The sequence below is a fragment of the Schistocerca americana genome, chromosome 2, assembly GCF_021461395.2.
Source record: "Schistocerca americana isolate TAMUIC-IGC-003095 chromosome 2, iqSchAmer2.1, whole genome shotgun sequence".
In the NCBI taxonomy this organism is placed as follows: domain Eukaryota; kingdom Metazoa; phylum Arthropoda; class Insecta; order Orthoptera; family Acrididae; genus Schistocerca; species Schistocerca americana.
Window position 1 is genome coordinate 205,474,113 of NC_060120.1, and position 13,803 is coordinate 205,487,915.

General features: G+C 43.4%; 1 protein-coding gene across 1 annotated transcript in view; it reads left to right on the forward strand.

The window, feature by feature from the left end:
* Positions 1 to 10,518, forward strand: part of LOC124593880 (sterol O-acyltransferase 2-like) — an 84,817-nt gene extending 74,299 nt beyond the window's left edge. Inside the window, exons 9-10 of the mRNA XM_047132227.1 lie at positions 1,128 to 1,362; positions 10,313 to 10,518. Of these exons, the coding sequence (XP_046988183.1) occupies positions 1,128 to 1,362; positions 10,313 to 10,518 (441 nt within the window). The remainder of the gene's footprint in view (positions 1 to 1,127; positions 1,363 to 10,312) is intronic.
* Positions 10,519 to 13,803: the final 3,285 nt, after the last annotated feature.

The following is a 13,803-nucleotide window of genomic DNA, read 5'->3' on the forward strand; positions in this document are numbered from 1 at the left end:
TCACTTTTTTGAATGAAAATTTACAAAAGCTGCGTCTTGTATCCACCTGCGAATGCACAAGACAAAATCTACTATCTCCTTTTATTCTGCGGCTGGAATGCTGTGGAAAGAAACACTTTATCATTTTCGTTCATCTCTACCTGTACCCTTTTTAGGATGTGGTCGTTATAACGATCGTATATTTAAATCTGCCGCTGCTGCAGACTGCTCGCTCGCGGCGCAGCTCCGCACCGCCAGCGATATCCAATAAAATGCTGAAACTTCTTGAATAATGTCCGGTGCGAACTTTGCAGTAATTGTGACAAACAGGTTTTACTAGATAAATATACTTTAAGAGAAACGATTAAAATCTTTACACACCTTTTACAATCCCAGCTACAAATGGCGTCGATCGTTGACAAATAACTACGTAAGAGCCTAATGCAACGTCACAGGTTCCTCTCCCCATTCAGTCCGTGCAGAAGACAAGCGATTCTATTACAATATATTGCCTATTTATATCTTAACTAATTCTTGTACAGTCTTTGTCATTTTGATTGCATATCGTTTCTTCTGTAGCGGTTTTCACATCCTCGGCCACAGATAGTATTTCACACTCTTTGAATAACCATTTATAACAGCAAAATTTATAATTATATTTTACCTCACAAAATTGAGTCCATTTGAAATTCAATTAACAGAAATACATATAAATTATATGTTACAGTGAGCATTATACATCGAAATGTTCTTTTGACTTTGGATGCGTGCTGCCAGAGAACGTTACATACCCCATCTCGCCAGATCTGAACCTGATCGAACACAGTCGGGTTGCGATTCAATGTGGCATCAGAGTTCATTGCCTCCCCCCCCCCTTCCCCCTCGTGGACTTTACGGGGATTAGGTGTGCGCAGATATGGTGCCAACTCCCCCCAGCCACCTACCATGGCCTCCTTGCTTCCACGACACGATGCGTCGCCGCAGTTCCCTTGCTAAAGGTGGACATACTGGCTATTAGGCAGGTGGTAACAGTATTCTGGCTAATCGGTGAAAGTGACTCTGTTACAGGTGCAAAGCAAACTTGAAGTTTGGTGTTGTACACCTGCGGCGAGACACGCTCGCAGTCAGATTTCCGCGCTCCGTTGCAGGACTGGTGGAACGCGCGGTCGCACGCGGCGTACTACCGCACGTGGAACGTGATCGTGCACGACTGGCTGTACGAGCACGTGTACCGCGACGTGAGCCGCCTGCTGGGGCCCGGCCGGCGCACCCAGCCGCTGCTCGCCGTCTTCCTGCTGTCCGCCGCCGTCCACGAGTACATCGTCACCTACACGTTCGGCTTCTTCTACCCCACGCTCTTTGTTGCGTTCGGCATCTGTTCAGGTGCGTGCTATCTCTTAATGCTGTACGGGTTCAAAGTTCCAGAACAAATTTAACTATAACGTGCAACGAAATTTAAGGGCCAATTTTCTGAAATACCGCCAGTTTCTTTCGTTGCACCAGAGACATCCGAAATATGGCTTGAACGTGCCTACAACGTTCCTCTGTAGTAGAGCAAAATCATGGCTTCTTGTGACGTCACCCTAGACCTCCGCGACGCTTCAAACAGCAAGGTCTCACATGTGCAAGGAAAATTAGGTAAAAGCTTAGAAGTACATGTGAGGTGTAAACTGGGCGAATGACTTCACACTGTCACATTTCAGCAAAATTCTTCCCACCGCCACAGTGCACGTGTCATGCGATGGGAATTGCGTCACACTTCCCCTTATCCACATCTCACCTCTTCCCTTGCTGCTTCTGCGACAGGGGTTGGTAGCGCGACGCCCAGCGTCAAAATCGAGCAGTTCTCTTACGTGTGGACGACGAAAAGGTTTCAAACACTTCGTTGCTCAGAACTGACACTAAAACGCCTCAATATCAACGTCATAAAGGGCGTGAATGAAATAACTCCTTCCCTTGGGGATATTTCGCTATCGAAAAAGATTGTTTGGTATGGGATTTGCACCAGGACGACGTTCTGGACAACATTTGTTGCAGCTGATCTCCCCATACGATTCAACCCTTCCCTAAGGACATCACGGGGCTGCAACCCCACTCAACGTGGTTCCGTCTCTTAGGAGTGAAGCATGACCACAGTTTTTTTTCCCTCTGGTGTACAGAATCAAACCGCTAGGGATCGCTCAAAAGCATTCGACGAAATCTGAACGCGATCCGAAACAAAAACTGTGTGTGCCTACTTTTCCATACCTTCTTTTTTCGCACTCTCCTGTGGCTTATGCACGGGAGGGAGGGAGGGGCGAGGGGTGAGCTATAAAGGAAGGTCTGACAATTTCCCCATGGGTTGACACGTCCATGGTCTCATTCGGGCATTGTAGTTGTGTACGACTTAGTAAAAAAAATGGTAAGCGAGAGGTGGGCTACAATGTGTTGTGACAACTGTCTTCATAGGAAAGCTAGAAAGGAACAGATGATTTACGAAAAAGATAACACAATAAACAGATGATTTACTTAACCGGCATTTCTCAAAGCCTACGAAGACTCACTATAAACAATGCAGCAAGGAGTAGTCCAGCTCTAGCTCTCAATATTAACAAGGAAGATGCTTTCTGAACTAAGTCACGAATGATGGTGTCGGAGCCACGACTGGGTGGCATCCGTGTAGTGTCACATAGGCTCCAAATGCAGGTGGTTGTCTGGCCGCCACCGGCCACCCTATGTAGCGGTGACAGAGGGCGCTCACCATCCAGAGCTGCTGTAGGCGTGGCACAGTGGGCGTGCATCATTGGGTCCGCCGTGTCCTGTACGACTGCTATCGGGGTCTGATGGAGACTTCCAATTCCGTTACCAAATTTGACGTCCATGGGATGGTATCGATAAGTAATGTCACAACTGCGAAATTTGTTGTCGGTGTGGTGTCATTAACACTACTTAAACCTTATATGTACTTCCAAGCTCTGGCCATTTTTTATTTTTTTCATATGTCGACATCTTGCTGTTTGAAGAGTACCTGAGCATGAGGTTGACATTGCAGGGCGCCACGCTTTCGTACCATTACAGAGGACGACTACTGGCATGTTAGAGCCATATTACTAGTCCCTGTGTTGCAATGGGAGGAATTGACACGGTTGCAAAAAAAATAGTGCTTTAATGTTGTTGAGTAGTATATAAAAGAAAAACACAGTGTTGTCGTTCTGCAGTATTTATTTTGTTAACCGGTTTTCGTATTACAGTGCTACCGTCATACTTCAAATACATATCGTCGTCAAAGAGAACACTAAATTCGTGAAAAATACTGAAAAAGATTTTACACATTGAGAGTGAGGTACGAGTACAGACTGAAAGTCCTCTTTGACGGTGCAGTGATACTAAGGTGATACAGAAACGGAGGTAAAGATGGAACTGACAATTGCAACAACAGGATAAGTGGAGCACATACACATTTGCAACAAAATAAGTACAGGTATAGACTGAAATACTGTGGGAAGCACGGGGAAAATGTGAGGATTTAGTGAGTTTAGAAGGGGGGGAAGTACTGGGCCTGTGTGGCCACATACTATTAAATCAGTTGTGTGTGCCAGACATTTGTTGGTCACCTGAACTTGATCTGTTTTAAGTTTTTTGCCTTTGTTTCCTAAGTTGAGGACATGATACTACGGCTTGTATCTGTGGCCCACATGGAGATGCTCAGCAAATCTGAGGTCATAATTCTGCAACCTCCATCTGCGTTCGTCTTCAGCCAATCTAATAGCTATAATTGTGCCTGGTTGACCAATATAACACAACTAGGGCAGAAATTTTGCATACTTCGCTGTTGGCTAATAATTGGATGTTAACTTTAATGCTGAAACTACACTGTGCTGTGGTGGTTCCCACATAGTAGAAAATCCTATAGTTTAGACTTCAGTGTTTTGGCTACATTGTCTGATGCTTCGCTAGACATAGAATTGTACACCACTTGCTACAAACATTGGAGAAACAACAGAGGGAAGGTATAGGAGGATTGTGTCAGTCAGGACATGGTTACAGCCATTTGTGGAGGCAATAAATTTTATTGTTTAAGTCTTTAAAATCTTATTTTTATGTATGAATAGATAACAACTCTTGCACACTTTAGTGGAAACCTGAAACTTGGTGTGTTACTAGTATTATTGTGCCTATAGCTGTAATTTATATGAAGTCCGAAACAATGTGATTGCAGACTGATACCAATAGTCACAGCAGCCAATAGATTTCTGAACTGAATGTTTCTAGGTTGGCTGTTTGTTATCCAAAATTGTGGTGAGCTGTCTTGTAGTGCCTATCAACATAAACAGTAAATGATTTTTACCTATGTGAAGCTGCATTTACTATTTCAAATCTACGACTATTTATTCAAGAAATGTGGGAATTGTGCATGAATATCTCATCTAAAAGTGGACTAAGAAGGAACTGAATAGCTAAGCCAGTTTCCACATAGTCGCTTCAATCACGTGAGCCAAGTACGTGTAACTACCAAGTCTGAAGCCATCCATTTCGACAGGCTTCCCGTTAGATCTGTAGATAAACTCACTCCACTACTGGTATATTGGAATAAAATTGGAGATATCAAATGGTACTGATTTAGCAGTGTGTGAGATAGGTCTTTTATTCTGTTTAGAAGGCGCGCTGATTTCGAAATACTAGGATTTCGATGATTCTTAATTTTTAAGTAGCGTAAATAGTGTCCAATTTACAGCTGGACAGGTGGGTTAATTTTGATAAGGTAGTTGTGCAGCTTATAGAATCTGGGAGGCATGGAGTTCATGTTAACACTGTGGAACACAAATAACATTGTTCTTTCCATTTACAATTACGAAGTTTCTCTACCAAAAATACAGAAGAATCAATTAATATGGAAAGATTTAAAATTATTACAAATTTTTTGGGCCTTACGGTCTCAGCCGCCTTGCCATGGTTCACGCGGCTCCCCCTATTGGAGGTTAGTCCTCCCGTGGGCATGGGTATGTGTAAAATGTTAGATTAAGCAGTGTGTAAGCCTCGGGACCGATTACCTCAGCAGTTTGGTCCCATTGAAACTTACTAACACCACATTTTTTGTTCCTGGTTACATTGATAGTAACCTTGGTTCGGAATATTAGCCCATTACATGTAAAGTTAACAAGACACGTTACTATTCAAATCCTTATAGTGCACTGGTAGTTTTGGAATGGAAGTGAATGGTGTAGAACAGGTACCAGGTGGTTCAATTATCCTCCATCACTGATGTAGCTCATGACGGTGAAGTGGTGGGCACGAGCCAGTTGGTTGTATGGACTCAGTAAGGTGAGCTGAAACAGAGTAAAAAATGGCAGAAAGCAGCTGTGGTATTGGGAAGTACCAATGAGCAAGTTTTCACATTTGTTCTTGTACCAATGTGGACTATCCAACGAGTATTACACGAATGATACACCACTTGCAGCCGTGTACCACGGTGTAAGAAGATTGGCCGTAAAATTTAATAATTCTAGTCGACAGGGACTAGGGAACAGTTGGGTGAAGCAATCAACATGATAGCAATCTGAGATCTGTACAGCTCCTAATTACTTCAGATGAATATGGCCTACTTGGAAAAACTTGCACGCACTTCCTCACCAAACTGACGCAATACAGTGAGCAGCCAGAACACTATGACTGCCAACAGCCAGTATGTCCACTTTTGGCACAGATAACAGCATTGTTGCACGGAAGTAGGCCGCCTTAGTAGGCCGCCTTAGTAGGCCGCCTTAGTAGGCCGCCTTAGTAGGCCGCCTTAGTAGGCCGCCTTAGTAGGCCGCCTTAGTAGGCCGCCTTAGTAGGCCGCCTTAGTAGGCCGCCTTAGTAGGCCGCCTTAGTAGGCCGCCTTAGTAGGCCGCCTTAGTAGGCCGCTGGTACAACATCTGCACACTCACACACATCACCTAATTCCCATACGTTCTGGGGGGAGAGTGATGAGCTCTAACAACACACTCACACCCCGCACGTGGTAGATATCGTTCGGATCTGGAGAGTTGCGGGGCCAGTGTATCAACTGGTATTATCCACTCTGCCCCTCAGACCACCCCTTCACAGACTTGGTTTCATGACATGACGCATTCTTGTTGGTAAATACCACTGCCGTCGAGAAACATGATCGTCATGAAAGGGTGAACATGGTCTGTGATCAGACCTGGATACTCCTTGGCACCCATGATGCCATGCACGAGCTCCATTGGACTCATGGACGCCCATGTGAATGTTACCTGTATAACCCTATCGCTACTATTGTAATTCAGTATACTCTTACCTAAATAACAGAAACCCTGTTTCTATGTTGCCACGTATAACCCTGTCACTAAAATTTAGTTTAGTTCCCATATAAAGTACCCTATTGGAGGATAGTCCTATTTATAAGAAAAGCTAATCAATAGTGTTACCCTTTTTACAGGATTTGACCTATGTCGTGTCTAATGGATATGTAAATCAAACTATTCACTTCTTTTCCTAAGATGTTACCCAGCAGTTAGAAACGCAATATGAATAATACATACATCAGAAAAAGTATTGCATCACCCCGTTTCTCAGAATTGCTGAAGATAGATGTTGACTGTGGATATTGTACCACACAAACAGTCCCTTTAACTGTTCAGAGGTCACTAAACCCGCCCAAAGATGTAAACAACCATGCTTGAGCAGCGCCTATGAGACGGAGGGGGTCCGACAGCCAATCGCTAGTCATTCCACCAGGAATGAGGTACACGGCTCGTATTGTCTGTAGTTCAACCATTCCTAGACGGTCAATACCGTGGTTGCGATCGTGTCTCCATTGTTACTTTGTGCCAGGAGGGGCTCTCAACAAGGGAACTGTCCACGCGTCTCGGAGTGAACCAAAGCGATGTTGTTCGGACATGGAGGAGATACAGAGATACAGAGAGACAGGAACTGTCAATGACATGCTTCGCTCAGGCCGCCAAAGGGCTACTACTGCAGTGGAAGACCGCTACCTGCGGATTATGGCTCTGAGAAACCCTGACAACAACGCCACCATGTTGAATAATGCTTTTCGTGCAGCCACAGGACGTCGTGTTAAGACTCGAAGTGCGCGTAATAGGCTGCATGATGCGCAACTTCACTCCCGACGTCCATGGCGAAGTCCACCTTTGCAAGCACGATACCATGCACCGCGGTACAGATGGGCCCAACAACATGCCGAATGGACCGCTCAGCATTGGCATCACGTTCTCTTCACCGATGAGTGTTGCCTATGCCTTCAACCAGACAATCGTCGGAGACGTATTTGGAGGCAACCCGTCAGGCTGAACACCTTAGACACACTGTCCTGCGAGTGCATCAAGGTAGGCGCCGTAACGGCTGTACGATACGTGAATACCATCCTCCGAACGATAGTGCAATCATATCGGCAGCATGTTGGCGAGGCATTCGTCTTCATGGGGGACAATTCACGTCCACATCTTGCACAACTTGTGAATGACTTCCTTCAGGATAATGACATCGCTCGAGTGGCCAGCATGTTCTCCAGACATCAATCCTATCGCACATGCCTGGGATAGATTGAAAAGGGCTATTAATGGACGACGTGACCCACCAACCACTCTGAGAGATCTACGCCGAATCGCCGTCGAGGAGTGGGACAATCTGTACCAACAGTGCTTTGATAAAATTGTAGATAGTATGCCACGACCAATACAGGCATGCACCAGTGCAAGAGGACGTGGTACTAGGTGTTACAGGTCCAGAAATCTGGACCACCACCTTTTAAGGTCTCGCTATATGGTGGTATAACATGCAATGTGTGGTTTTCATGTGCAATAAAAAGGGCGGAAATGTTTTTGTTGATCTCTCTTCCAATTTTCTGTACAGTTTTCGGAACTCTCGGAACCGATGTGATGCAAAACTTTTTTGATGTATTATACTGAGGCTATGACAACTCAGTTTCAAGTTCATTTAGTGGTTTAAAACATATTCTAATCGTCACCAGCCTATCCAGGCAATGAAACACTGAAGTTTTGGAAAATCAGAAGTATGAATTTTGCCTACTTTCTTGCTATTGTTTAAATTTCTTCTTCAAATAAACATTACTGCACGTAGATAATGTTGGTGCTGACCCTAGAGTTTCTTTTTGACTACTACACCATTGTACATCACGTTTTAAAAGTGAAAAAAACCCAGTAGATAAGTTCAAGGAAGCTAAAAAAAATTTTGGCCAGGGGACCTTCAGAAAAGCACTTCCCATAACCCAAAAAAACTTAGATACTAAAGCACATTCTTTTTGTACTGAACATTTCACTTCACGAAAACCTTTCTTACTGGAATTTACTTTCAAAAGCTGTTGTTCTTTGAACTAACTCTGTATAGCCATTGAACACTCTCTAGGAACTTGGGTACAGTCTGATTGAAGTTTATGTAAGCGGACTTCTACTGTAACGCTTTGCAATAGTTAACAAAACACAAAAACAATTTAAATGGTGCCTCATCATATTAACGTGGCAGTTCGTAAGTCGGATGAATGAAACACCAGGAAGGACCCTACATAGGTGTGTGATTAGGATGAAATAACAGGGTGAACCAGTTTCTTTAAAGCTCAAGAATGATTATTAAAACATACTTTAATTCAATGGTTCACGCTGTACAAAAGTAAAATACAAATAATTCTTACCTGGTGGCTGTAGGCTGGAGTGTGGCGAACAATTACGACGGCTACATTACCCACAGTACGACCTGCAAGTATCTTTCTGTATGGGCTCAATTTATCTTCTTGGCGTCGTCTAATTTTACTTACAGTAGCCCAACAACTCGCAGCTATGCCGTCTTCATCCTAAGCAATTTTGTGCAAATTCGCAGGGAAAGTTTCTTCTGTTCCACAAGGGTGTTGCCTCAATGACGGCTCCCTACAGACTGTGTGACTTACTTCCCACACTTGCTCTAGGTAGTGCGCCAGTTCGTCGTTGCCACCTTTTCCACTCCCCAGAGCCACTTTCGTTTGAAACAAAAGCATACCGGCTTTTGTATAACACCTAATTTTTATATTGTTCCTAAGTGTGACCATTTCTTAAATTGTCAAATTTACATGAGCAATTTATGCACACAAATATTTTTAAATATAAAATGTCATCAGAAAATTAAACATAATAAAAAGTTTACATAGTATTTTACGTACATTACTCTCATACAATGCAAAGAATTTCAAACTTAAGTACATCACGCTGTACTTCATATATACAGAAAATATAGTGCCAATATGCGAGAATTTAAAGCAAACAATACAAAATTTCAATGAACCATAAACAAATAGTCATACCGGAAGCATAATTGAGCCGCCGCCATCTTGTCTCCATCCCACAGTACAAGTGTCAAGGAACTGTTACCCTGGTAGATGACTGATGACGGATTCGCGTCCTCCCATCGACGTGATGGTATCGGTATCGGAATTCATCAGACCATGCAACGCTCTGCCACTGCACCAACGTCCAGTGCTGATGGTCACATACCCATCTGAGTCATAGTTGCAAATGTTGTAGTGTTAAAATCGGCAGATATGAGTCGTTGCCTGCGGAGGCCCATCATTAGGAGTGTGTTTAGTGCACTATGCATTCAGATGCACTTGTACTCTGCCCAGCATTAAAGTCTGTGCCCTGTTTTAGCGGTCTACCCTGTCTATGACGTCAGACATCTGTAATGGGGGGGGGGGGGGGGAGGGTGCCCAACGCTAAAATATCTGGATGTGGTTGCGCCTCGGTGTCGTGCAGTTTTCTAAAGGCTCATGCCTAGCCTCAGGGCCATCACAATCTGCCCTGGGTCAAACTTGCCTGTTTTACACATATGCAACTACTCATTGATACTACATGCGCTGCGCATGTGTCCGACAAACAGTCGCTCTTCACCAGATGACGGTGCTGCTATTGCCTTGCACGGGTTTCTATCGAAAGGTCGGTGGTCATAGTGTTCTGGTTCAGCAGTGTATAAAGTCTAGAAACTTCCTAACACAGTATTAGCCCGATGTGCCGGCCGGAGTGGCCGTGCGGTTCTAGGCGCTTCAGTCTGGAACCGAGCAACCGCTACGGTAGCAGGTTCGAATCCTGCCTCGGGCATGGTTGTGTGTGATGCCCTTAAGTTAGTTAGGTTTAAGTGATTCTAAGTTCTAGGGGACTGATGACCTCAGAAGTTAAGTCGCATAGTGCTCAGAGCTATTTGAACCATTAGCCCGATGTCTCCTGTGGGCGACTTATTCTCTTTTCCAGTCTACTTACTCTCTACACTTACCTTGCAGCCTAATGAGCGTTTAACACTGAGAACTTGCGGAGAACTGTCGCGCTAGAATGGCTTTGGTCGTGTGCCGCAGTGGGTCTGGTGTTCGTGACGCACGACCAGCTGAGGGGCGGCAACGTGATGCTGTGGCTGCAGCTGATGGTGGGCACCGGGCTGCTGGTCAGCGCCCACCTCATGGAGTGGGAGGCCCGACGGCGCTGCCCTCCCGCCGTCGTGAGTACCCTCAGCTACATGGCACATACTGTGACACACTTGCATATTAATGTTCATGTTTGTTAAATGTCAGCTTCACCGTCTATCTGCGCAAGACATAGTTCCTACGTATGATATGACTGCCAAATGAACTGTTGGCGCAAGCGTTTGCAACGTGCAAGATCCTTTATCATTTAGCTACAATATAGGTCAGCAACTGGAAGCAGTTAATTCCATACATTATCTGGGAGTAGGCACTAGGAGTGATCTAAAATGGAATGACCATATAAAATTAATCGTCGGCAAAGCAGGTGCCAGACTGAGATTTATTGGAAGAATCCTAAGGCATCGCAGTCCGAAAACGAAGTAGGTTACAGTACACTTGTTCGCCCACTGCTTGAATACTGCTCACCGGTGTGGGATCCGTACTAGATAGGGTTGATAGAAGAGAGAGAGAAGATACAAAGGAGAGCAGCGTGCTTCGTTACAGGATCATTTAGTAATCGAGAAAGAGTTACGGAGATGACCGACTCCAGTGGAAGAGTCTGCAAGAGAGATGCTCAGTAGCTCGGTACGGGCTTTTGTTGAAGTTTCGAGAACATACCTTCACCGAGGAGTCAAGCAGCATATTGCTCCCTCCTATGTATATCTCGCGAAGAGACCAAGAGGATAAAATCAGAGATTAGAGCCCACGCAGAGGCGTACAGACAATCTTTCTTTCCACGAACAATACGAGACTGGAGTAGAACGGAGAACCGATAGAGGTATTCAAGGTACCCACCGCCACACAACGTCAGGTGGCTTGCGGAGTATAGATGTAGATGTAGCACCTTTTCCCAAGCACTGAATTCCGCAGGCTTTCTATTCAGACATCATATATCTTCTACATGTGAAGCAGTTTCTTCCTGAGAGTGCGAAAGATGTGCTATTCCATTTGCAGTTTGGTGGAGAGCTATGGATGGTTGCCTCATTCATTTCTTGTTGATCCTTTGTGGAAAAATGAAGAAATAAACGAAGACCCACAGTTTTATGAGTTAAATAATGAAACACTGTAACAGTTGCTTATGTTTTCATGCTTAGCGCAATGCGTAACCAGAATTTCTCTTTTAGAGTGATTCTACATACATTAATACATTTGGTGACGTCTGAGTTTTGATTTCCTACCTCTCTTGTATTGTAGATTTTTGTAAAGTTACACTGCAACACAGAAATTGGACAAAATGAATACTGCTAGCTGCTGCATAACAGAGACTGCCAGGAATTTTCAATTTAGATACACTGAACGCATCACCTGTTACATAACGAATTTGCAGAATCAGCAATAGCAAAACCCACAAACGCAGGAACCCATTGGGAAACAGAGATGGTACTCTGCGTCCAAAAATCACGTACAGTACATTAAATGGATGAGCTTGAGATTTTTGTAAACAAAAAAAAAGGAAGGAGAAAAATTATCAAAGACTAACTAGGTAGTGAGCCACTTGGCCATCTTCAGTTTTTTCCTGTATGTGATAACAGTAGAAATTTTCATATATATGTATATTTCCACGTACATGGAAAAATATAACTGGTAATTCAGTACTCAATAGTGCTAAAAACATATCGGTGACATTTTAATATTTATAATCTAATCCAAAAACACTGTAATACCATTGTGTACAAACTCTTTGTGAAACCAAACTGTCATATCTCTATAGCATGTTTAGATTACAAAAAACAGTGTGATACTAATGTCCGTGACATGATTTGCAATGGAGGAGGCACAATACCTATAACTAGACAAACAAAAATACCGTATCTAACATTAGAGTATAAAAACACTGCAGGATCCAGTTCGTCCGACTTTTCCAATTGCAGTATAGCCTCAGAGAAACATCTAGAGTCAAAGGAGAAAATCACACTTGCAAACCTCATCAAAAATATTCATGTAAACAAATGGACTTGAATGTGAGAATAAATTCTCGAAACGTACTGTGCTAAGCATGAAAAAATAACAGGTGCAGTTTTTCATAATTTAAATCATAAATGACGCAGCTGCAGGCTTTCCTAAAACGTCGATTATCATGAGCGAAATTGACATTCGTTCTGAGATAGAAATTATTTTCACTTTGTTTGGCGGCGCCAAATTTTAATATACAAATCTAAAGAAAAGTAGTCCACTTTTCTTATCTTCATTCTCTTATGCTGTATGGCATATTTTGGGGTAACTCTTCCCAATCTCAAAGGATATTTTTAGCTCAGAAACGAGCAGTTCAGGTGATCAGTGGTGTAAGTTCGAGAACCTCTTGTCAACCCCTTGTTCACTAGTGTGGGTATTCTGACATTGGCCTCTCAATATACATAGTCTTTAATGTCGTTTCTTGTTTACAATATCAGCTTATTCCCAAGAATTAGCAGATTTCACTCAGTTAATGCTAGGCAGAAATCCAATATGCATTTGGATTGCACTTCTTTGACTCATGTGGAGAAAAGTGTGCAGTATACAGCTGCATCCACTTTCAGTAAACTACCACAAGAACTCAAAAATCTCAGCAGTAATCCACACGCTTTCAAATCTAAACTGAAGACTTTCCTCAATGATCACTCCTTCTATACTGTCGAGCTGATCCTCGAAAAATTAAACTGATTCCTATGTTACATTGTTGATTGCGTTTACTTAAACGTATGGCTTGTCTTTCTTTGGGCTCATTAACATTTTATCTTTTATTACTTTTATGTTGTAATTTCATGTATTGACAAATTCCATGACCTTGGAGATTCTCCTGTTTGGTCCTACGGAACTCGACTTGTAAATAAAAAAAAATAGATTGCACCACACTGGTTCGCCGTCGTCATCATAAGCCAATTTACTTGATGTGGCTTCTTTGAGTCGGCGTGCAGCATAGGTCCCCAATAGGTTCCTCCGCTTCTGCCGATCTTGAGCTTCCCGTTCCCAGTCCAGGTCAGCTGTCTTCCTCAAGTCTCTGTACTGTCTGTCCAGCGGGCTTCCCTTCAGTCTTCATCGGTTAACTGGGAGCCACTCCAATACTTATAAGGGGAACCATAGGTTATTTCATCTCTTTCTCAGAACCCGGCTTCACTTCGTTTTCCTATTCAGTTTAGACATTGTGATTTCTAGAACTGATGGAAATAGTTTCGGGATAATCACCTTATTTTACACACTTTTGAATAGAAACATCATTGGTTTCTTCAACTCATTTTTCTTGTGTTACAGCCTCAAACACAACTGGTTGATTAATCGAATCGAATGCCTTTTCAAGACAAAGAGCTAGATGGGACTCACTTGTACTGTTGTTTCACCTAGAGTGAGTATACGGCCAATTGCACTTAATCCTGTGCGGAAATCGGCTTGCACTGTTGGCTGAGCATGTC